Here is a 24,806-nt window from a genome sequence, read left to right on the forward strand (position 1 = left end):
GTATCTTAGTAGTGTCCATAAATTAACCCGTCTCAATATTCAAGGATCACACACCGTAAACACAATTTGTATTGATCTCAGTTTAAAAAGAAAAACCGTATGGCTTTACATACCAAACTCAGTGATTTTGTTTTTTAACATATAAAGTTTGTAAATGATTGAAGTCTGGAATGAAAAATACTATATGTAAATCAGTAATAAGGAGTTGAACACAAAAAAATGGCCGCATTTCATAAAACGTAAATCTAATATGAATAGATTCTTCCAGAACAGGGCCTTTGTTTGCTAATTCATATGGTTTACAGTTTTCTGCAAAAAGAAGGGGCTAATACTGGAATAAGATTAGCTTTATTTTTGATAATACATTGTCATGAAGAGCAATCAAGGTCTATAGGTCATTTTTAGGGGAAGGTAGTACCACTATAAGCAGCTGGATTATTTTGATACAGCTCTACGATACATTTTTCCCCCTCAAATCATCAGCATAAACCTTTTCAGTTCCAAGAATGCTAATGCACATCCAGCAAACATGTGACTTGGGGATATATATACACACACTGTCTAAACAAACTGCTGTTTTCACCTCAGAAGGCATTATTATCTTTGTAATTTAGGAGAAGCTCCCAGGAAAGCTTAAGTATCAGTGTTTTGTTTCTAAAAGTAACCGGAAACATTTGCTGAATGTTACTCCTATTTTAAAGCTATTTCCTTCAGAAACTGTAATTGTCCTCCTTATTCTTTCACAAAGGCCACAACGGGCCTACTTGGATGCAGCGGAGAAGAATGTAAATATTTAAACTGAACACTTTTATCAAGAAAACGTGAATCAAACTGTCTCTAGTTTACATACCTAAAGGTGTCAGGAGGGTCTCTACTTGCTGCAAGAAGGGATGAATGCAGGTATGTCAGGTGGAATTTATGCCAGAAACAATTATTCCCTGCCATTTACATAGTTTCACAAACAACCAAAAGATGGAGAAGCCAATGTATTTGTGCCATGACAGCTGCCTACCTCAAAATTTATCCTCTTGTTGGCTCCTAATCTCATAGTATGACTTGATTACAGTCTTGCTCTGTTCTCATTTGCCTATACAAAGTGTGGCTGCTCTTTTTGACACAAATTGTGCCATACGTGGGCCTCTGACACTGTTACCTTGATAAGAGAGAATCTGTAGGCAGGATGCTGCCAACTACAAGCTAAGCAGTCACAATTGTCTTAAATTAGGTATCAAGAAAGTCACCTGATGAACAGAATGATTAATGTACCTTTACATTTCCCTGCTGATATGTTTTTGGGGTGAAAGTCTCTGAGAATAAAGGCATTTATTAACATATATTTGCTCTAGCTGACTGTTCTAATGTTTTATAATTTGCCATTTCCCTAACCATTTCCCATTGAAGGCAAAGGTCATTGCACAGAGCCCTTTAGAGTTACTTGGTAACAGGTTTGATTTCTTACTAGCCTCTCAGGGATGCTGTCGAGATATCCACAGGGTCTCGTGGACTAGATGAAGACCATTCTCCAGCCTTGCAGCACATATATACCCCGACAGGTTATATGGCATTTGAGCCTTAATCAGTACGGTAACCCAAGTGGCCTAGGGACGGTAAGAGAACTGAGGTGTATGCTGTGGGCAGCCTTGGTGAGGCAGGAGCGGCACTAGGGCCACTAGCAGTGGATGTCACTGGCAGTGGGTGTCACTAGCAGTGGTGTCACTAGCAGTGGTGTCACTAGCAGTGGTGTCACTAGCAGGGGTGTCACTGGCAGTGGTGTCACTGGCAGTGGGTGTCACTGGCAGGGGGTGCCTGGTGTGCGGTGTCCCCCCCAGGGATGTGCGCCGGGCTCCGGGGGCAGCCGGGATGCGCGCCCGTGCTCGCCAGGCTGGCCCGCATCACGGGCGGCACCTGACGGGGATCTCACGGGCACGGGACGGGCATCAGGGTGTCTCTCCTGTCCGGAGCAGGGTCAGGCTGGGGCACCGCATCCCGCCGAAGCCGCCGTGGCCGGGCTCACCTCGGGCTGCGCGGTGCTGAGCTCGCTCGCACCCCGGGCCCGCGGCGGGGCCGGCGCCGCCGGGCGCGGCGGGTCCTGCCGAGGCTGCGCCGCCTCCGCCGGGAGCTCCGGGCGGAGCCTTCCTTCCCTCCTTCCCGTCCTCCCTCCCCCGGCTCCCCGAGCACCCCGAGGCAGCGGCGGCTGCCTGCGCCCGCTCCGCTGGGAGAAAGAGGAGGCGCCCGAGCCGCGGGCGCTGGGAGCAAAGCAAAGAACAGTTTAGAGCGGTGGGCGCATTCCGGAGGGCAACACCCATGTCCCACAAACAGGGTATCTGGAAACGCGCTCCTTCCCCCGGCACTCGCTGTCCCCTGTCATCCTCAGCCCCCTCCATCTCTCCTCGCCACTCTCTGCTTCTGCCCCGCCGCCACTCTCCCTGTCCCTTCCTCAGCGCCGTGTCCCCGCTGGCCCCGTGCCCGACTGACTGTGCCTTTCCTCCCGTCCAGCCGGCGGCCCCCCGGGCGAGAGCGCGGCTGACTGGTGCCTCTACCAGCTCAATGGAGCAGCGGAGTTCGAGGTCTCTGAAGGTGAGTCCAGGGATGCTGAGCGGGCGCGTCCCCTCTGCCGCTGTCCCGGCCGGCAGCGTGCGGAGAAACGGGGCTCGCTGCTGGGAGAGAGACCCCGGCAGCCGCCCCAGCGTGTGCCCAAGGGCAGGTGTGCAGGTGGGCTGACATATCTGCCCGTGGTTTGCATGTTCCAGGCCTTGTGAAAGCGGCTTGGCTCGTTTTCTTTTGCGGGGGAAAGTTTGTTTTGTGCATAGCAGCTTGGGTGGCGTGAGTCCTTGTGGCCTTGGCATCAGTGGGTGCTGGTGCAAGGTGGGCTGGAAAGTTTTCTGGCCTGTTTTTTCACTCCTTAACTTTGAAGAAAAAAGTCACCTGGAAAGTTTTATTTATTAATGTTCTGTGATCAGAAGAAGAACAGTCTTCGGGTGGCAGGGCAGGAAAGTCTCTTCACTGTCTTCAAACTGTGTGTGGTTTTCAACATGCAGAGTATTTAAACTTAGGTGTGAACCTGTTTTTTCCAGGTTGCCAGATGTGTAGTGTGCAGTGCCCATGAGCATCTTCCAGTATCTCTTATCAATGAGTTAAGTAGAACTAAGACCGCATCTCGATGGTTTTGGTCTGCTGGGGTTATGTGTTTCTAAAAAGAGTGTATTTATTCTTTGTAAGGGTTTAGAACACATCAGAAGTTGAGTTAGACTGAAAAAACTTTCCAATACTGAGGAAGGTGGCACACTAATATTTTGGCTTCAGATTCAACATTAAGGAAAGCTTTTCGGCAGGGAAGCACTGGAATATAGGGATTAGTAATGAAATCCCACTCATTTAAGATATTGAATGTTTGTTTCACAAACATGCATTGAAGAGATAAAGCTGCAGATCTTGCCTTGGAGGAAGGCAGAAGGATTACCTGTTTGGTGTCTCTTCAGCTATTATCCATGATCCTCTGGGATTTGAAGGTTTGGGTTATGTCTTGCCTTTTTTTTTTTTTTTGTTTGGAGAAATTATTTAAACCTCAGTGAACTAATAATAAACTATAGCTTGATCAAGGTTTTGGACTAAGTTTTTCTTTCCAGTTATTCCATGGTGGTTTATATTTCAAGGTGTACTTATTAGTGTGTGCAATTACTCACAGTTGCATACTAAAGCATTTATCAAAAGATGTTGTGATTTTTTTTTTGCCTATGTATTTTTTTTTTTTTTTTGTGAAACTGCGTACCAAACCAGATGTGATGACGATAGATGGGGGTGGAAATTATATCCGTGTGAGGGAGTGTAATGAGTGAGTGACAGCATTTCTTAGGCATCACAGAATGCTGAAAATGAGCTTTAGGTTGGCATTTACTTTCATTTAAAGATTTGAATGAGTAGAATATGCTTCTTAACCTCATTTGTCTGGATAAATACCAGTGTTTCAGCACTGCTTTGAGATGATAATATTTTTTCTCAACAGGTGTTTTATTCCTTTGATTTATTGGGTCATCTCTTTTCACAGAGCATGTTTTTTTAAGTTACTTTGCTAAGCCTGACTTCACTTCCCTTTAATGCTGCCAATTTTTGGATTCCAAATTTTATTCCACAACATAAATACAAATCTTACATGTTTTCTCTTTACTCCACATGGAAATATGTGAAATTCAGAGACCAGGAAACAAGCTGAAGCAATGTAATTTAATCACACAAACTGTAGAATCAAAGTCATCTGCAGGTAGTAAACCTTGTTTATGTTAATAGTATTGTATATAAATATATCATGTATTTTCCAGAGTACAAGTGGCTGTTAATGCCACTTACATCTAGGAACACATATTGCAATATAATCAGCACACTTTGCAGAAGTGAAAAATAGTTCAAAGAGAAGTCCATGGTGGCAGGTGACTTGACCTCTTTTGCTGGACAGTGTTTTTGGATAAAGTCCAAACCTTTTCCTTTGTTGAAGTATGCCTCTAAAATAAATTACACAAGCTAGACAGAATCTTTAGTTTAAAATGGATTGTTCCCATGACTTCCATCACAGACTTTATTTTTTCTCTTTATCCCAGTTCTTTTTACTTTTCAAAAAGGCCACAACTTGTACTTGCAGCTGGATTGGTTAGGATCACCAAACTGATGGACAAAAGGATGAGCTTATCTATATTAAATATTATAGTGTGATTTGTATATCTAGATAGATATCTGTGTATATAAACATTTGCTTATTAATGTTATAAGTTCATTTAGTCTTCTGGGCATCTCTTGCTGCTTTTGTATTGAATGCTTGCATTGACCTTGTGACACTCTGTCAGTTAGACTTCAGAATTGTGTCCTGCAACATTTCTGTCTTAGCCTAGGAAAAAAAATATATTCCTTTTCCAAAAATAGATGTGTTAGATGAAAAACATTAATTTACATAACAGAAAAGCAAAATTGCATATTTCAAATGCAAGGAAAATAGAGCATAGTAAGTGAAATATCACAATCAAAGCCAAGATAATCATGTTTGATTTAGTCTTGCTGCCTTGAAACAAAATCCTATTTCAAATATTGCTACTTCTATAATTAACGTCTAAGTGCAAAATATATTTTATTCATGCTAAAAATCTCAAAGCACTTTGCTCACAGTAAGTGCAGCCTCACAAAAGCTGTATGAAGAACAGTATTAGTGTATCCATTTGCAAGCTTCAAGAATGAAATACAGTCATTAAGGGTGTGATTTTTTTAGAAGCTGAATGTCAACTATTAAGTAGATAGCAGCCTGGGACTTCTGAAAAGTCAAATAGTTTGCTCTGTGTCCAGTGATCTACTGGACTGTTAATAGGGTTGCTTAATATAGAGGCTTTACTTTCAGTTCCACATCACATTAACTTCTTGCAAACTGTGTAAGTTAAAGCATGTTTGAAATAAGCTAGGTCATGAATTCTAAGCTGGCATTATGTTTTTCTAGATATGAATGATCACATGTTTAATGAAAAGTTTCAGTCAAAAACCTTATTTTTAATTTTAACTCTTAAAAAAAGATGTTACCTGATCAAAGACTTGAAATTGGTTTACAGTGTAAATTTTCTTTTCATCTATTTTGTAACTTTATGCTCTTGAGTGGTTGAAAGCTCTGTTAGTATCTGTTAGCCTTGAGAATTGCAATGGGAACCTTCCTATTACCTTATGCTGCTGTAACATTCATTTATGAGTAATTGGGAGAGAGATTTATTGAGAAGATGGGCAATCTATTGTTTTGTTGTGAAAATGCAATTGAACAATGTACCATTTTAAGGAACTAGACAACTTGTGAACTGATTAATAGGAGTTTAATAACTGTCAGGTTTATCTCCAAGAGCTTTTTGTTTACTGTTGTTTTCAATCAAAGACAGTAAGTCTGAATTTGGTTCAATACTGTCTTTTCCATTATTTCATCAATTTCATAGAAAGCAATGTGATTGCACAAGCTTACAACTCAAGCAATGGTCTCGTGAGTTGTGTTCATTAGCAAGGTCTAATTAAATAGAAAGTCTCATCTGTAGATGCTTTCATTTCCCAGTCCTTTTGTGGCAGAATCAAATAAGTGATTTTTTTCCTTAGTCTCTTACAAAAAGGCACAGTAGCAGTCTTTTTCTTAGCACTTCACAGTTCGCCAAGGTTTCTTTCAAAGGATCATCACCATGAATGGATGTTGTATTTCCATCTTAGTTGGATGGTACAGACCTGGGATTCCAGCTGTCCAGTTTGGAGATCACAGAATCACAGAATATGCCAAGCTGGAAGGAAGGGACCCACAAGGATCACTGATCCAGCTCCTGGCCCTGAACAGCACCATCCCCAAGAATCACACTGTGTGCTTGACAGCATTGTCCAAACTCTTCTTGAACTTTTCAGGCTTGGAGCACTGCCCTGGGGGCCTGTTCCAGTGCCTAACCACTGTCTGGATGAAGAACCTTTTCCTAATATCCAACTTAAACATTCTCTGACACAACTTCAGGCCATTCCCTGAGTTTCTGCCACTGTCACCAGAGCAGAGATCCGGGCCTGCCCCTCCTCTTCCCCTCAAGAGGATGCTGTAGCTGCACTGAGGTTCCCCTGCAGCCTCCTCCAGACTGAGCAGACGGAGTGACCTCAATCACTCCTCACACAGCTTCCCCTCAAGGCTCTTCACCATCTTCATTGCCCTTCTTTGGACACTTTATAACAGCTTTATATCATTCTTACATTGCAGGGCCCCAGCACTTGAGGTGAGGTCTCCCCAGCTCAGAGCAGAGCAGGACAATCCCCTCCCTGGCCTGGCTATGATGCTGTGCCTGATGCCCCCAGGACAGGGCTGGCCCTCTGGCTGCCAGGGCTCTGCTGACTCTTGTTCAACTTGCCACTGACCAGGATCCCCAGGTCCCTTTGATGGCACAGCTCTCCAGCCTCTCAGTCTGTCTGTACATTCAGGGTTGTCCCATCCCAGGAGCAGAATCTGGCACTTTCCCATGTACTGTTCATATGGTTGGTGATTGCTCAGCCCTCTCATTTGTTGAGGTCCTTCTGCAGGGCCTCCCTGCCTTTGAGGGAGTCAGCAGCTCTTCCCAGTTTTGTTTCATCTGCAGACTTGCTCAGTATCACTTTCAGTCCTGCATCCACATCATTTTTGAAGATGTTGAAGAGCACAGGGACAAGGATGCAACCCACTAGTGACAGGTCCCCAGTCTGGTGTCACCGCATCATGTTCCACCCATGAGACAGTTTCTCACCCACCCCATGATGTGTTCATCCAGCTGTGTGCTGGACATTTTGTCCAAAAGGATCTTGTGAGAGACAGTATTGAAAGCTTTACTGGAATCCAAAAGGAAGACATCAACTGGCTTCCCTTGATCAACTAAGTAGGTTACTTTATCATGAAAGGGAATCAGGTTTGCTAAGCAGGCCTTCCCTCTCATGACACCCTTCTGGCTATGACTGATGAGTGTGAGATGTAGTGAGCTGAGCTGTGATTTTTCTGCAGACCATAAATCTGCTTTAATTTAAAGGAAATCATGATGCTTGGAAGGGATTGATACTCCCCCTGCCTCACCCCAGTGCACATTTACAGAATCACAGTATCAATTAGGTTGGAAAAGACCTCTGAAATTGAGTCCAACCTATGGCTAAACACCCCCATGTGAATTCAAACATGGCAATAAGTGCCACATCCCTCTTAAACAGCCTAGGATGCTGCCAGCTTGCTTTCAGTGCTGTAAGCTGTGTCACAGGGCTTGTGTGTACCCTGATAGCCCCTCTGGTGCCATGTATGTGGACAATACAGTTATTCCAGTCCTACCTCACACATCCCTGTTTATACATTCAGCAAGCCCCTGGATTTCATCCATCCTTTACTTTGCCTGACTTATATTGGTGTTTGGTTGGTTAACTGCCATTGATGTTGGAGAGCTGCTGCAGCACAGGGCTTCTGTTTGAAGTGATTATCATCATAATTTGCTCCCATTATAACGTTGAATGTGGTTGTTTAAGACCAGGCCCAGTAAATGGCACAAGAAAATTGGGTATTTGATTATACTTCTAGTTGTTGCTGCACAATCTGATATGAAGTTTCAATATGAAAAGTTCAACATGATATGCCAAGAGGAAGGGTTAGAATACATTGAAATTGTGTTTATGATAGCTTTACTTCTAGTGATACTTTTCTACAGAAGTTTATTTGTGATATTTTTATATGTGGTTTATACATGGCATGGGTTTTGTAAAAGTCATTAATTCAGGTATTTCTGTAGATGATTATAATAAAGACTGACAATAAAATACTGGCAATTACATGTACTTGTTATGAAAAGGAAAAGGTGAGTAACTTATTTACATTTTTTATTTGTTGTTTCCTATTTTGGTGTTTTGATTAAGAGCTGATTTGAATTTATGGAATAAATTAATTTTTAAAGTACATTAAGATGATTTAATTACAATGATTCATAAAATCCTTGTCTACATAGTTTTCATTGTAATATAATATGAGGGCCAGAGTGTGTTTTCTCGTAAAAGTAATTAAATGCCATTTGACCATAAAATAAATACTTGTTAGTTATTTTATTTTATAAATGTATGACCAAAGACATTAGTTCCTTCCAGCAACCTGAAAAGTGGTGTTGCTGTTTGGATTAAGCTTGAAAAGCAGACTAAGCTTCTTTTTTTTTTACCAGGTTTTCAGATTTTCCTTTTTCAAGGACTTCGCACACTCCTCTAACATTCTGTACTTTAATTTTCTGGATCTCAAATGCCATAAATTGCAGCCTTCATCATCTCAGTTTCCAGAACATGGTCTTCAGTCAGTTTCCTTCTTGCTTTCTAGTTACAGAGTTGCAGACTTATTTAGGTTAAAAATGATCTCTAAGATCACTGAGTCCAACCTTTGACCAAACATAACCACGTTAGCTTAAATTCCACATCCAGTCCTTTCTTGAATACTGGCAGTGACGGTGATGCCACCACTTCTCTGGGCAACCCATACCATGCTTAACCACTCTTTCAGTGAAGAAATTCTTCTTGATGTCCAGTCTGGACCTCCCCTGGTGTGTCTTGATGCCATTTCCTCTTGTCCTGTCAATTGTTACCTAGGGTGAGAGACTGACCCCACCTGTCTACAACCTCTTTTTGGGTAGTTTTAGAGAGCAGTAAGGTCCCTCCTGAGCTTTCTTTCTCCAGACTAAATACACTCAGCCCCCTCAGCCACTCCTCCTAAGATTAACTCTCCAGATGCTTCACCAGCTCTGTTGTCCTTCTCTGGACACTCTCCAGCTCCTCAGTGTCTTTCTTGCAGTGAGGGGCCCAGAATGGGAGACAGAACTCAAGGTCTAATCTCACCAGCACAGGGGTACAATCTGAGCACAGGGGTCAGCCGCTGCTCTGCTCCTGCTGGCTGGAGGTTCTATTGATCATCTTCCTTATTTCACCAAGAATCCAAAACTTTTTATCATTTCATAGTCACTGTACCCAAGATGGCCTCTGACCCCCACATCTCTCACCAACTCTACTCTGCTTGTAAACAGCAGCTCTAGTGGGGCACTGCTTTCCAGTCTGCCCCTTTACATTCTTGGTTGGATTTCCTATTTTTGTTAGTTTTACTTTTCCTTTGTTCTCTGTAAGTCTTCCCTCCACAAAGGGAATTGTGGCTGGTCTCAGTCCACTGACTGTTGTACAGTTTGACAAAGATTCTCTCCTCTGTGTCATTGAAGGTGTGCCATTTGCAGCAGGTGCCTGCACAGCAAATCTGAGCTCTTTCCTCTCTCTCTCACTCTTCCCAGGTCCATAAGGCTTTCCATGTTATATGATCCTTTCAGTTCCATCCAAATAACTCCTGGCAATTCAAGTTTTATCCATGCTTGAATGACCAAAATTTCCTTGATTTTTCAATTTGCCATGTATTTTATGAGTATATCTCATGAAGGATTAAATCACTAATGAAGCTGTGGGCCTCATCATGCAATTAATATCAAGTTAAAAATCATGCTTTCAAATTACCTGGTCCAGAATTTAACAGGGGAATCTTTTTTCACCCTCTTCCTCATTAAAAACTCAGTAATTTAATTAATGAAATGATTTTATTATCAATAATTACACTGATGAAGTAAGCAGTGATTTCATTTGGGCTTTAAATTTGCCATTCAGAATAATTTTTATATTTAAGTCAAACATTGTCATTCAGCTTGAATAGTAGTGAACAATTTAGAGTATAGAATTGCTTGTGATTCCAGCTGAAACACAGAAAAATCATGAGGTTCTTCACAAAACCTCCCCTTCAATTATAGGTCAAGTCAGAAAGCCAGGGTTCCTTTATGAATTTTATATAGGGATAGAAAATACCAATTTTCTGATTTTTCCAATTCAGTTTAGAAACATGTGAAGAAATTGCCCAAGCTGTCTTGCAGAGTGTCTGAAGATCTGATGCACACAGAGGTTTTTTCTACAGTGCAAGGATTTTTTTTAATGCATGAACCTGTCAAAGCTGAAAGAAATTTCAAGATCAAATTCTTCTGTTTCACCCCAGAATTGCAACCCAGAAGCTTAACATCTGCAAATATGGATTCAGAAGTTATACTGCAGGCCACACAAGTTGAATTGTAATATTCTCATTGATCAGTTCTTTTCTTTAAAATGCATTTTTTAGTAAAATGCTGAGAGATTGAAAGCAGAAGTCAACATAGTTTTTTTCTTGCATGTTTGTATTGTCTGATGAGAAAATTCCCGAAGTATTTCAAACTATTCAGGTATTTTCAACTACCTTTCCCTCATAGTACACTGCTTGAATATAAGCTAATTGAAAATAATGGGCAATAGCTCACGAGTCTCTGTGTGATTGCCTAATGGTACGTGACAAAACCCACCAAGAATGGAAAGGTGTTATTTACTAGTCAGATTCTACATCTTGCCATCTCAGCTGAATTGTCAGGGTTTGGTGATCCAGAAGAGGGAGCTGCCACATAAATTTCTAGCAGTTTTCAACTTAGCAAAGTCTCTTTTAAGACCCCACCATGGAATTTTTATGGGTTTTTTTTTCATTTTAAGATTAGGGCTTTCATGTGATGCTTTTTTGGTCACTCAGTTCATAGTTTGTTGATTTCTGAGGGCAGCATTAGAGTTTTCGTGCTTTAATTTCCTTCAGTTTTCAGTATCAGTTTCAGTGCATGTTTTTAAATATTTTGCTCAAATACTACACTAAAACCTTTGGTTGACATGATGAATGCAGTCTCCTTTACTTAATCTGGAGAATCTTAGGTGATTCTGACTAGCCCACCATGGATTTTAATGGATGTTTTCTGTAGAATGCAGGAAGAACTGTGGTGGCTGGTCTTCCTCAGTGCAACTTCATGTGAGACAGAGGTGGCTTCTGGGTCACTGTAGTATTTTTTCTGTGTAAGGAGTGGCTCTTCTGTCACAGTAAGAACATACAGCTGGTATTTTGAAAATAGCAATATGTATGTAAAATAGCAAAACCAATGTGCACACTACAATGTGCTTCTAATATGCTTTCTCTTTCTTTTCTTTCTTCAGCACTGCAGAGCAATTTATTGTGAGTCTATCTATAATTTGTGGGGTATAAAACTAAAAAGCAATGAGGTACAAGGAGAAGACACTGAAACATGTACTTGCTAAAACTTGTACTTATGGTCAGGAAGGAGACCAGACTTCCTGAGCATCCTGAGCATATTTTCAATTTCATGATTTAACCTGGGTTCTGACATTGGTTAGTAGAACCCTAGATTGCTGCTTGCTGTAATGATAGCTCTTATCAAAGCTATTGTACCTTCAGATTCATTGTTAGTCATTTTGTGTTCAAAGCTGATGCAGTGATGTGACTTTTTTTCATTAGGTAACTGGAGTACTGAGAAACAGGTGAGACTTTTTTTTCAACTGCCTGATATATTCCTTGGGCCTTTTTGTCATTAAAAGCTTAAGAGGATACTCAGTATTAGGAAGCTTGTATTTGTTTCTCATGAAGAAGAGTGAATACAGCACTGTGTTTGTTATATATTTGTGGGTGACCAACTCATCTATTTTGTTCAAATTTTGAGGTGCTGGAACACATCCAGAGCAGGGCAATGAAACTGATGGAGGGTCTGGACCACAAGTCTTTTGGAGGGTGGCTGAGGGATCAGGGGTTGTTCAGCCTGGAGAAAAGGAGGCTCAGGATGGACCTTATTGCTCTCTGCAACTATGTGAGAGGAGATTGTAGAGAGGTGGGCATTTGTCTCTTCTGCCAAGTAACAAGACAAGAAAAATGGCTTCAAGATGGCACCAGAGGAAGTTTAGATTGGATATCAGGAAAAGAATTCTTCACTATAAGTGTGCTCGGGCACTGGGACAGGCTTCCAGGGAAGTGGTGGTATCACCATCCCTGAAGATGTTTGAAAGACATATAGATGTGTCACTTCAGCAGGTTGTTTAGTGGAGGATTTGGCAGTGTGGTGTTAGTAGTGGGAATGGATGATCCTGAGGGTGTCTTCCAACCTAAATGATCCTGTGATTCACTTTCTGAAGATAAGTATAGGATAATAAAAGACCTTGTGGTTCCAGTGAAGGGTGAGAATGGAGCATTTCATTTGTTATCAACCTGGAGTACTCCTGCATGTGGTAGTATCTTGCTGCTGACTTAATCTATATTTCCAATTAGTAAATCTATAAATATGAATACTTTCCCAGAAGGTACCACTGGATTCCATCCATACCTCTGTGTGGTATCACGTGGCCTTCAGATTATGTATGCAAGCTGTGGCTTATTTTAGTTATTTTGTAAAATAATTTTGAACTTTCTATTTTTTTACATGCTCAGAAATGTGCGCACATACACTTTTTTCTTATGTTTATGCAAGGTTTCTTTTGATAAAAATCAAAAGAAAATTATATGAGATCAGTGTAGATGTGTTTGACTTTTCCTCCAGCAGGTTTCAGAATTAGTACATAAATAAATACTGTTTTTTTATATAGATAATATTTTGCACATGGCTATTACAATTGAAATATATTTTAAAATACTTGTATGTTCAAAAAACCAATGGTCTATTTATAAGTTTTTAAGTCTTCCATCAAATACAGTTTCTTTTCAGAATGCATACATTCCCCAGATGCTCTGGTTATGTTTATTTGCAAGCACATTTTATAGTGGCTCATGTCACAGTGAATAGAGTTGACAGTTGAGCTGATTGCAGGAATATGCAAAATGTTAACCTCATAAATCTTTCTCCACCTATTGTATTGTGTAATTTTTACAAAATATGCAGAAATACGTTGCAAGAGACAGTTCCATTATTTTAGTTGGGACCATTTTGGTATTGTAGTTAATGCTGATGTATTCAATTCAGAGACAATTATGTCTAGACACTAACAGGGGCTGTTGATTTGACATTCTATTCATAGAGAGGGCATGTGGCATTCAAAAGTGAGTTGTAAAACTATTCAGCATAGTTGCATTGTTAGTAATGTGACTTTCCACTTCACACAACTACTACAACTAATTACCATATTTAGTGATCTTGAGATCCTGAAAAGAAAATAACCCACAATTTCTTTGGGAGATACAAATTATGTTAATATTCCTTCTCTTTATACCCAGAATAAACTTCTGTGTTATGGCTAGACTCAAAGATGCAAAGTGGAAGTGTTATCCTTGCAAGACTTGATGGTTTCTTGTTAAATCTGTCTTACTGAGTAATCTTCATGATCTTTGAAATTTTTAATACAGACTGGGGTTTTTTTTGTCAGGTAACATTTATTTTTGAAGTTTCTCTGATAAGCCCTTGTGTTAACATTGTAAACTCTGCTTTGAAATTGATTGTTTATTCTGGAAATACCCCATGATTCAGATTTCATGTATTTGCAAGAAGCACTGACTTGGTGTCCTTTTTAATGGTATATGAAGTAGATGTAATAAATTAAAAGAAGAAGAAATCTTATTTTTCATGCACTACATCTTAAAATTGTGAAGTTTCTTTCCCTTGAGATTTGTCATGTCAGTTTTTTGTTTGTTTGGTTTTGTTTTGTTTTTGTTTTCTTTAATATTGGCAGGCTGTTACTTTTTGTGTGTGTTGAATCCTCTGTTCTAAACCAGAGCATCACAGCCATATTTTGCTTTGGCTGCTTTTTCTGGGTTGAGTTTTTTCTCCCCAGGAATACTTGCCCTAGTGGAATGTCCACTTCTCCTAAGTGAAAGCTAGGGAGACCTTGGGAATATGCTGAGTACATTGGGAGTGTAGCTGTGCATGGGTGTTTCTTCAGAAAGGTGCCACTGTGCTTCAGGATCTGTGACTTTATGTTGCTTTTTGATTTCTCCCTCTCCTCATGCTCCTACACATTAATTAGAAATCTTCCTTAAAGCATGATACCTGTGTTGACTTCTGGAACTAGCCATGTGCATTGAAATTTATTTCAGTTTAAGAATACTGCAATAGTAACTTGGTATTTCTGATTCCTAGCCCGATGATTTTAGAGGCATAATTGTTCAATGATAATTCCAAAAATGCACAGAGATTTATTGTAGGATTTGACTCCCCTTTTCTTGATTATGTCAAATCATAAAGTGTGTCCATGGAGAATAGAATATTTTGTGTCAAGAAAACGGACCTCAAAGTTTAAGCTTCTTGATTCTAGTATGAGACAAGTCACCTCTGCTAGAGAACATCTCCAGAAGTATCCAGAAACCTCTCTCCCTCTCTCTCTCTCCCCACCTTATGCTGAGGTGGGTCTCTAGATCAGCTTGTGACCTACATTTCATATCAAATGTCAGACCTGTGTAGTCATTGCTTGCTTTTGGTTTAAGTTCAGAAAGTAGCCAGACAATGCCTGTGCTGGCTGGGGCTGGGCAGTGCTGACCTGGGCAATACCGACCCCCTCACACTTGCTGAGATCACTCTAACAAAGCAGCTCCAAAGGATCTGGCAGCTGTGTGAGTATCTCTTTCTGTCTTTCTCTCTTTCTCTCTCTCTCTCTCTCTGTCTCTCTTCCTCTTTCTCTTTGTACCCTCTCATCAAATGTTTGAAAGAAAGCATGTATTCAAACCCTGTTGTTAAAAAGCTGAACAAATAAAGGAGGATTGCAAACCCCAAACTTTCAGTGACATCATCCTGTTACTGTTTCTGTAGGTACCCTGCCACATTTGACTCCTGGGTTTCATGTGTCTCTATTTTATTTATGTGTATGCAGTGTGCAGTGTGACAGTGATTGGAGCTCTGTACTTCTCCAAACATGGAGCTGTGTTGTTTTTTTGCTAAGAATACTTAAGTATGTAGCCATTCACATAGATTCCTTTTCTGGAGAAAACCAGCAAAAGCTTACCTATGTAAATGTAACATTTGAGTTCAGATGAGAGCACAAGTCAAGAAATTCAAAGATAGAGTTCCCACAGCAACCACAATTCAACCTTGTTGCTGTGAAAGCACAAAAGCTCACTCCAAATATCATGTAGAATGCTGCACACATGCAAGTGTATGAGACACAGTTACTACAAGAGCCATAAATTTTAATTTCTAGAGATATTTACATTCACATTTCATATCTCTTAGTATTAGAATCTGCATTTTTTGAAATAGAGTAGAAATGAAAAAATTGAAAAGAGGCCATTTGGATTAGAGTATATTTTTGCTTTCTTGTAATGTACAATTGATTATATTATTATCTGTCTTTCTCTCTCTGACTTTTATTTTTAAGGGAGTAATATTGAATGTGCAGTATAATCTGGTCTATTTCCTTATCTGTTTTTTTCTGTATATTTACCCCTGCAGCTAATGGGGTTTACTTGTTTGCCTACCAAGGATAAATAGATCAGGTATTTATCTGCATGTAGCCATGCATCTTGTTATTAAACTTCATCTGTCACTTAAGGTTCCATTATAAAATATCCCAAAGCATATGGAATATATTTCTTTACAGTATCTCATAGGATACTTTTGGTTTCTTTCTTTGCCAGCTAAGTCTGCTGATTTTGTCATCTTAGTCATATTTAGTTATTATCACAGTTAGTGAAGAGGTGGAAGTGTCCTTGTTTTGAATTTATATTTTTTGTTAAGAAAGATGTAAATATTTAAATTATAGTATTTAATGAACGCAGCAAGTGTTTTAAAATATTATCTATAGGATTTCCAAAAGTTGGTTGGCTGAAATATCTGTATAATGTTTCTTAGCCTTTCAGGTATGGCCAGTGGAGAGAGAGACATGATGTTTGAAGATTAGTATATTAAGTCCCATTCCCATGGGTGATTATTATATCTGTAGGCTGGATTGAGTATTCATGATTATTTAAAAAAATTCCCTTTGACGGTGGCATATGCTAATACCTCATAATTTATTTGGAAAAAAACCCACAGTATAACTGTATTTCACCAGCTGTTTAAAATAAAATAAAAAAAGGGCAAATAACACAAAATAAAGAAGGTTCATGATAAGAGTTTCTCTTCAGTAAACTACAAAAAAATTAATTTAGACTTCATCTGGTTTCTACCAGACTGATTTTTCTCAGTCCTCCATCACATCTTAGCCTGCTATATGAGCCTTTTTATGGACAGTCTGGACAGAGCTGAAAGACTGATTGGATGTGAAAATGTTCTCCTTGGGAAATCTTTGGATCCTGCCTTTCCCAGATTGTTAGGCAATCTGCTCTAGGAAACCTGTTTTGACAGTGCCTGTTATCTCTGCATGGCAGAGTCCTATAGGGACCCTCATTGCCTACCTCAAAGCCAGGGTTAGGGGAATTCACTCTGCAGCCCACTGCCTCCCCAAAGCTTTATGGTTCCATTTCATTGTGTTCAAAAGCACACATATTACTGTAGCTGTGTCTAAAATAAAGTTGTTAGTGTATATGAAATGCAAGTTTTCTTGTGTAAGAATTTATAACCTGAAATTTGAACTCTATCTGGAAATGAAAACATTCACAATGACTCAACAATTTCTTGCTAGGTAAACACATGAAGATTAATTAAATTCTGGCTGCCATCTGATCAAGAGTTGGTCTAGTCTTTCCATGGTGATTTCACTGTGTCTGAATTCTGTGAAATGAGGAAGGGGACTGGGAATTGTGAACCATGGCAATTCTTCAAGGAGCAGGTAGTGTTCTGGTGTTTGAGTGGAGTCCTGGATAAAACTTGATTCATAAGGCTCTATGTCCCCCTGAAACAAGAAGGTGAATACTTCTGATGTAGGTTTTGGGTAAGAACTGTGTTGTGATTGTAAGCTCCCATCAACATCCTTACAACATTTCTTTTTCCAATGTACATTGCTAATATTTTGGGGCTTCTCTGTAGTGTGAATACTTACAAGGATGGTTTTGTTTACTTCTTTCTGTCCTCTTGCATGTAGTAGTTGTATTTTTAGTATTTGAAATGAAATAAATAACGGTAAACTTCAGTGGAAACTAGAAACTGCAGAGGGATGATTTGAGATAACTGAAAAAAACCGAAATGTTTCCACTTGAAATTGATCTATCTGTAGTAAACAGAAATACATAAATAGACACAGGGTCTAGAAAACACTAAGTTTACATTTGTGTTCATTACAAGTTGATCAATAATTGTTGCTGGATGACTTGATGTGGTTATTTTATTCAACTAATCACTGTGCATACAGGCTCAGGGAAGAGAAATACACAGTCAATATTGCCAGGGATTGCTGGTAATCATGATGAGCTCATTTTGTTTTGACAAAAATGTCTATATGGCAAAATGCTTTCTGTGTTGTGGCAAAAGTGCCTGGTGTTGGGAACAAGGTCATAGTTTCAACATTTGCTGCCATCAGAGGAGGAAGTTGGTGTAACTTTACTTATGCATGCAGTTTTCCTCCAGCATGTAACTTCCTCTGTGTGCATGTGTCCCCAGAGACAGAGATTTCATAATGGAATGTAGAACTTTGATGAAAGTGGATGGCCATGTCACCTCACAGCTCCTGACGGAGAAGCAAATTTCCTTGGTTGGATCAAAACCATCTGCTTGCATCATGGGTTGTTAGGTATGAGATAGAATTTGACATTAAATGTGTTAGTCACTCTTGGTAGATGGAGGGTTGGTATGTAGAATATGCTGTCCCATATGTTAAAGATTTTTGTCCTTTCTCTTCATTTGAAATAGGTATTTTTGTCAATTACAATGAGCTGGAAAGAGGTAATTTTTAAAATAAATTTCAGTTTAATTTAAAAAAAAAATCAGTATTTTAAATCTACCTGCAAACATTCTATTGGTTATTTCTGATAGAAGTTAACCATTCTCTGTTATTGAAGGTAATACTGTTCCTTTTGCAGGACTGTATTTCCAGTTTCCAACTTTGACCAACTCCTAACCATTGAGACTAACATTTTTTTTCTCCCTGGACTGGCTTCAGGCTGATTTTTCACAGAAAAATCTAGTTAAGACTGCCAACTTTGTTTTGACCCTAAGCATCACTAGAAAATTTCTGGTGTCCTTTTGCCCATTAAAAGAAGAAAGAATTCCATCAACCTCTCCTTGAAAAACCTCTAGTACTTGCATGCTTTGAAGGCAGAACTTCAAATTAACAAGGTGAATATAACTAATTTGACCATATTCAAGAGTGTCTTTGTCTGTCCCTGTGAATACCCATTCTACTTTGACCAATTTTATACCTCTGAAAAATTACTGTTTAAATAATCTCATGTAAGTGTTGGTAGAAGTGTGTAGACAGAATTTTTTCCCCCCTTCTCTGTCAACTCAGCATACAGGGAATGTTTCCTGATGCAGAGCTGAATGGGCCTTTTTGTAATTGCAATTCTGATCTGATTGGAATCAGAAATGTTTTTTGGTATTGAAGCCTTACAACTTTCTGTTCACTTCTTTGAATTGCATTCTCTCTGCTGGAAGGGGACTGAGTAGAGGAAGAATCACTGTTTGATTTGACATAGAGCAGGCACTGGCCATCAAGAGTACCTTGGAAAAAGATGCCAGGGTTGAAGGAATGGACTGGCACTGTGGAGCTCAGGTGTAAAGGAAATCAGAACTCTGAGTATGTAGAGGACACTGGTAGCACTTGGTCATTCCAGTTACATGCTGAAGCAGCCTGAACAGAGACTGGGAATGAGGTGAAAACATCATTTTGTTTTGAGGTGATGGGGTCCTGTGGGACAAAAATGCTTATATGGGAAACTGCTTTCTGTGTAGTGGCAAGGGTATTAAGTGTAAGGTATTAGGTTTCATCTAATGGAATATGTTTCCTTTTTTTAAGAACCTGGAAACTTTTTTACCTTTGAAAACCTTTTCAGAAACACTTTGCAATTTTCATATCAAGTGTGCAAATGCCTGTGCAGCCTGCTTTAAATGCCTGACACGTGTGCATTGTAGTATAATAATTGTATTATGATTCTGGTTTAATTTTCACCCGGTTGAGCAGATGAATCAGAGTAGTGAAATGCAGAATACTGTTCTATAAGCTGTGTCTGATCTATTGCAAAAATTGGAAGACATGTTGTTATCCTTCTGGAGAGCTGGAATCTCTTTCCCTGTAGCAACATTTCTGTGCAAGGTGAGAAGCAGTGCACTTTGAAATGTGTTGTCTCTAATCATGTGGTTTTAGTTTTTGGGTCTAGGTTGGGATGCTGAATTGCTGAGTAGGCACTCTTACACTCAGTGGAAACCCTGTACAGAAAGGTATAAGCTATAGAAAATATAAGGAATTGGGCCACAAAATTAGTGGTATGGAGAAAACAAGACAGGTATGACAAGGTATGACATTGAGTGAGTTATATCCTTTGTGTGTTGAATAAAGTAAAGTTAAGATTTTGATGATTCCAGCATGTAGCAGTCATCGAGTTACGTACTGAAGTGATTAATTTCTGGTTATTTGCATTTGCACTGCTGACAAAAACCTTTTTAATAATTGTGTGTATGAGAGAGATGGAAAGACTTCATGTAACTACAGAAATAAAAAATAATTTTGGATGAAAATGGCTTGCTTTACAGAAATATTTAGCATGAAAAAGAGTACATTAAGGAAATAAGTTAAAGTAATTATCTTCTCACATAGTCTCTTGCTAATTAAAAAAAATACTGTTTTAGCATCTTAACTTTTTTTCTAATTGCCTTTAGCTGCTTCAAGGGTGAATACAAATGCAAAAAAAAACAACTGTGTGAACAAAGAAAATGAAAGGGACTGGAGCTTTTGGATAAATACTTACAAGTTGCTGTAAAAAACAAAAGTAAATGAAAGATATAATTTTCACAGATTTCAAATGTAATTATGTTATGTCATAATTTTATAGGGTATTAGCCTTATAGCAGTAGTTGTGAAAAATAAAGTCACATTGAGAAACTATATTTCATATTGTAAACAATATTCAATAATAATAAATATAAAATAATAATTATAATATTTAATATTTAAAGTTTAAAAAATCAAATTTGTGAAAGTTAGCTGCTGTAACAATCTTGTGGCTTTGGAGTTCTAACTGACTGCAAAATGAAAACAATGTGAGCAATGAATCTGTGGATATAGATGGGAAATAAAAACTAATTACTGGGTTCAAGAGGTTGTCATACTTTTTTTGTATACCTAGCATTAAGTATCATTTTGCAGTAATGATGGTTAATCCATCCAGGAATGCAAGTGAAGGATCTGAAAACTAAGGTGCAACATATCAGACTGATTAATACAGTATAAACAATTTTAACTAAACTTAGTAAATTTGTGTTGTTTTCCTGTTGTGATTTTTCTGTTGGTTAATTTGCAAAATTCAGAAAATCTCATCAAGTATCTCTATCACTGTTACAATGTCACTAGGTTCTACTGTAATTGTCTGCAGGTGATAATAATTAATATTTAAAAATGCAGTTACTTTATTCTTTTTTAAAAAAGGAGAAAATCATTAAAAAATGAATTCTATCCTAATGGGACTCAATTTAGAACCTACTGAATGCTACAGTAAAACTTTCATTGACTTCAGGACGAGCAGAAATCAGACTTTTCATATCAATTCTTGCTGACGAGGTGATAGCTGTTTTTCTACAGGGAACAGTTGTAAAGTATTGCTGGAAACCATGAAGTCATAGCTGCTGGCTTTGTTCCCCTCTTTCGAGTGGGATTTGGGGACATAGAACATAGATACCTCTCTTTTCTGAAAATCCTGAAATGTCTGTTAAATCACAGCTTTTCAAATCCTCCCAGAGGAGATTCGCTCAGGATTTTTTATTTTAAATACATGTGGTAGATTACAAGTAATAAAACCAGAAGGGTTATTTGTTGTGTTTATGGTTGAGGCTGTCATGCCATATTTGCAGGCCTGTCAGTGGTCAGTCAGCACTGCCTGAAGTCTCAGAGGTCAGCGTGTGAACGCTGCGAGGGCTGTTAGTGCTGCTGATGTAGAGAGTGGGCTTGGGCTGCATTATGATGATTCACGTTATCCAAGCGGGAATTCTGATTGCTGCAGCTCAGATGACTTCCAACGTGACAGGCATACCATGTGTTTAATTATGGGATGTGCTGGTAGGAGAAGGGCTGGGGTGGCTGGAGTGATATGGCACGAGCAGTGCAGGCTGTGCTCGCTGGGGCAAGCTGCATGGGCTGGGCCCCTTTGCCACCCCACTATGATGCAGGTGCTCAGCTTGTGTGAGATTGCTTTTCTCAGATCAGGTCCAGTAATTTGCCTTTTTGCAGGGTAACAATATGTCTCGTATAGAAGGAAAAATCTAACGGATAGGTGGCCAGTATGGAGTAAGGTTAAAGTCTGTGTCCTTGAAATACTGAGAAAATACAGCAACAGATGTGCAGGATTTAAACTGGTTATTATTCCAGTCCCGTAGATATAAACAGATAATTAAAGCATCATTTTTACAATGTCTTCATCAGCAAAAAGTTTGATCTACCTTTTGATACTGTTTGATACCTTTTGATACCTTTTGATACCTTTTGATACACATATGATACCTTTTGATACACATATGGTACCTTTTTGATACACATTTGATCCCTTTTGATACCTTCTTGTCCACATGCTGTTAGATTTTTGTATTCCTCAAGGCATTTCTCTTCTGAATTATGTAAATATTTTTCTAGAATCTTATCTCTTCTTTTTCTCCATCTTCTTAATTCTTTATTTAAGATGGTTAGAACTGTGCCTGTAGCCACATATTTTTTTCCGTGTTGTCATGTAGAGTATATTTTCTTGAATGCCTGATTCTGCTAAACAATCAACATTTCTTCATTCTAAGAGCTGTGGAAGTACATTTTTAGTGATACAGGTCTTACAGAAGATGGCAACTGCTGACCTAAGGCTGCAATTATTATACATTTTAACTTACTGTAAAAATATTTAAACTTTTCTTGAAGACAGGACTTCTTGGCAGGAAGATCACAGAATCACAGAATCACTAGGTTGAAAGAGACATCTAAGATTGTCAAGTCCAACCCATGCCCTAAGACCTCACCTAGACCATGGCACCAAGTGCCACGTCCAGGTCTTTTTACATGCATCCAGAGAGAGTGACTCCATTACCTCCCCAGGCAAAGCATTCCAATACTTTATTATTCTTTCTGTGAAAAACTTCTTCCTAATATCCAACCTATATCTCCCTTGGTGCAGCTTAAGACTGTGTCTTCTTGTTCTGCCAGTTGCTTCCTGGTGAAAGAGACCAACCCCTCCTGACTACAAACACCTTTCAGGGAGTTGTAGAGAGTGATAGGATCACCCCTGAGTCTCATTCTCTCCAGGCAGAACACCCCCAGCTCCCTCAGCTGTTCCTCACAGGGTTTGTGTTCCAAGCCCCTCACAGCCTTGTTCCCTCCTCTGGACGTGCTCAGGTGTCTCAATGTCCTTTCTAAACTGAGGGGACAGGACTGGACACAGCACTCAGGGTTTGGCCTCACCAGTGCTGAGTACAGGGAAGAATGACCTCCCTGCTCCTGCTGGCCACACCATTCCTGACACAGGCCAGGGTCCATTGGCCCTCTTGGCCACCAGGGCACAGTGCTGGCTCATGTCCAGTTGGATGTTCACCAGCACCCCCAGGTCCCCTTCTGCCTGGGCACTGTCCCTGGACACCATCCCCAGCCTATAGCACTGCAGGGGGTTATTGTGGCCAAAATTCAGGACTTGGTACCTGGACTTATTAAACCTCATCCCACTGGACTCTGCCCATCCATCCAACCATTCCAGGTCTCTTCCAGAGCCCTCCCACCTTCCCACAGATCAACACATGCTCCCAGCTTAGTGTCATCTGCAAATTTACTAATGAAAGTAAATGGCCCCAGCACAGACCCCTGGGGGACACCTCTGGTGACTGATCCCAGCTGGATGCAGCTCCATTCACCACTCCCTGGGCCCGGCCATGCAGCCAGTTCTTAATCCAGCACAGAGTGCTCCTGTCCAAGCCAGGGGCTGCAGCTTTTCCAGGAGTGTGCTGTGGGAGGAAGTGTCCAAGGCCTTGCTGAAATCCAGGTACACAACATCCACAGCCTTTCCTGCATCCACCAGGCATGTCACCTGGTCATAAAAGGAGATCAGGTTGGTCAAACTTGACCTGCCCCTCCTAAACCCACACTGGGTGGGTTTGACACCCTGGCCATCCTGTAAGTGCTACATGATGGCACTTAGTGTGTACCTTACCTGGTACTGAGGTCAGGCTAACTGGCCTATAATTTTTAGGATCCTCCTTCCCACCATTTTTATAAATGGGTGTCCTATTGGCCAGCTTCCAGTCATCTGGAACCTGCCACTGAGCCAGGACTGCTGGTAAATGATGGAGAGTGGCTCTGCCAGCTCCCTCATCACCCTGGGGTGGATCCCATCTGGGCCCATAGATTTATGAATATCCAAGCAACTCAGCAGTTCTCTGACTGCCTCCTCTTCAATAACAAGGGAACCATTCTGCTCCCTGACACCATCTGCCAACCCAAGAGGACAGTTGTACTGAGGACAAGCTGTCTTCCCACTAAAGACTGAAGCAAAGAAGGTGTTAAGCATCTCTGCCTTCTCCTCATTTGCAGTTACTAAGTTCCTTTCCTCATCAACAGAGAACAAAGGTTGGTCTTATCCTTCCTTTTACCATTAGTAGTGTGATTAAAAACATATATAATCAATGCAGGTAGCACCCATAAAAATTAATCTTGTCAGTCTTTGGATCCAGTCAGAGGTGGAGTTTAGTTCTTGTCTGTCAATGATAGCTGTGGCCAGGTGAGTTGGGCTTTGTGCACGTGGAGCTGCAGAGATGTGAAGCAGTTGTGCTAACTCACCACCCAGTCACCTCCAGCTGTTCAGTGTGATTCAAATTCCTGATGGAATCATGAGCAGCAAAGTCTAGACTAACTGTAACTTTAATGAGCATTATTCTGATACTATTTTAAATTTTTCTTTCAGCATGATACTGTGTAAATATACTAATGTATATAGACATATATAAATATAGTATGTAAATATATTGGATTTTATGCAAAAAAGTCAAGGCTTAAGGCTCCCAACATTTCTGAGCACACTGGATTTCAAGACCACTTGTCTGCATTCACTATCATGGTGTTCTAAACATCAGGAACAACCTTTAGTAAATTAAAAACAGTAACTGATTTTAAAAAGAAATAACAGAGCCCTTAGTTTGCAGCTTTTTTATGTATACCTCTGCAACTGTACAGTGCTTTGTTGTTTAAAGAAGTGGCATTCGCCTTCATCTTTTCTTGGTTTTACAAAGAATCAAAGAAAGTGTTTGCCTTTTATGCTGGTAAGAAGAAGAAGGTGAGCCCTTTATTCTTTAGGGAAAACTCTAGCTATATCTAGCTTGAAGAGTCTTTTAGGTCTGCTTATTTGTTGTGCTTGCCATGCCTTGCCTTGGTACTGAAATGTCTGATAG

At 39.9% G+C, this 24,806-nt stretch overlaps 1 protein-coding gene across 2 annotated transcripts in view; it reads left to right on the plus strand.

Moving 5' to 3' along the window:
• The first annotated feature begins 2,006 nt into the window (after positions 1–2,006).
• The window catches only part of PPP2R2C (protein phosphatase 2 regulatory subunit Bgamma), a 191,432-nt gene continuing 168,632 nt past the window's right edge, over positions 2,007–24,806 (plus strand). Inside the window, exons 1-2 of one of the 2 annotated variants that reach the window (XM_079306401.1) lie at positions 2,007–2,320; positions 2,497–2,577. In XM_079306401.1, the coding sequence (XP_079162527.1) occupies positions 2,305–2,320; positions 2,497–2,577 (97 nt within the window). In that variant the 5' untranslated portion in view covers positions 2,007–2,304. The remainder of the gene's footprint in view (positions 2,321–2,496; positions 2,578–24,806) is intronic. The other variant, XM_079306405.1, reaches the window with a different exon arrangement.

This window comes from Erithacus rubecula (assembly GCF_903797595.1).
Source record: "Erithacus rubecula genome assembly, chromosome: 5".
Lineage (NCBI taxonomy): Eukaryota > Metazoa > Chordata > Aves > Passeriformes > Muscicapidae > Erithacus > Erithacus rubecula.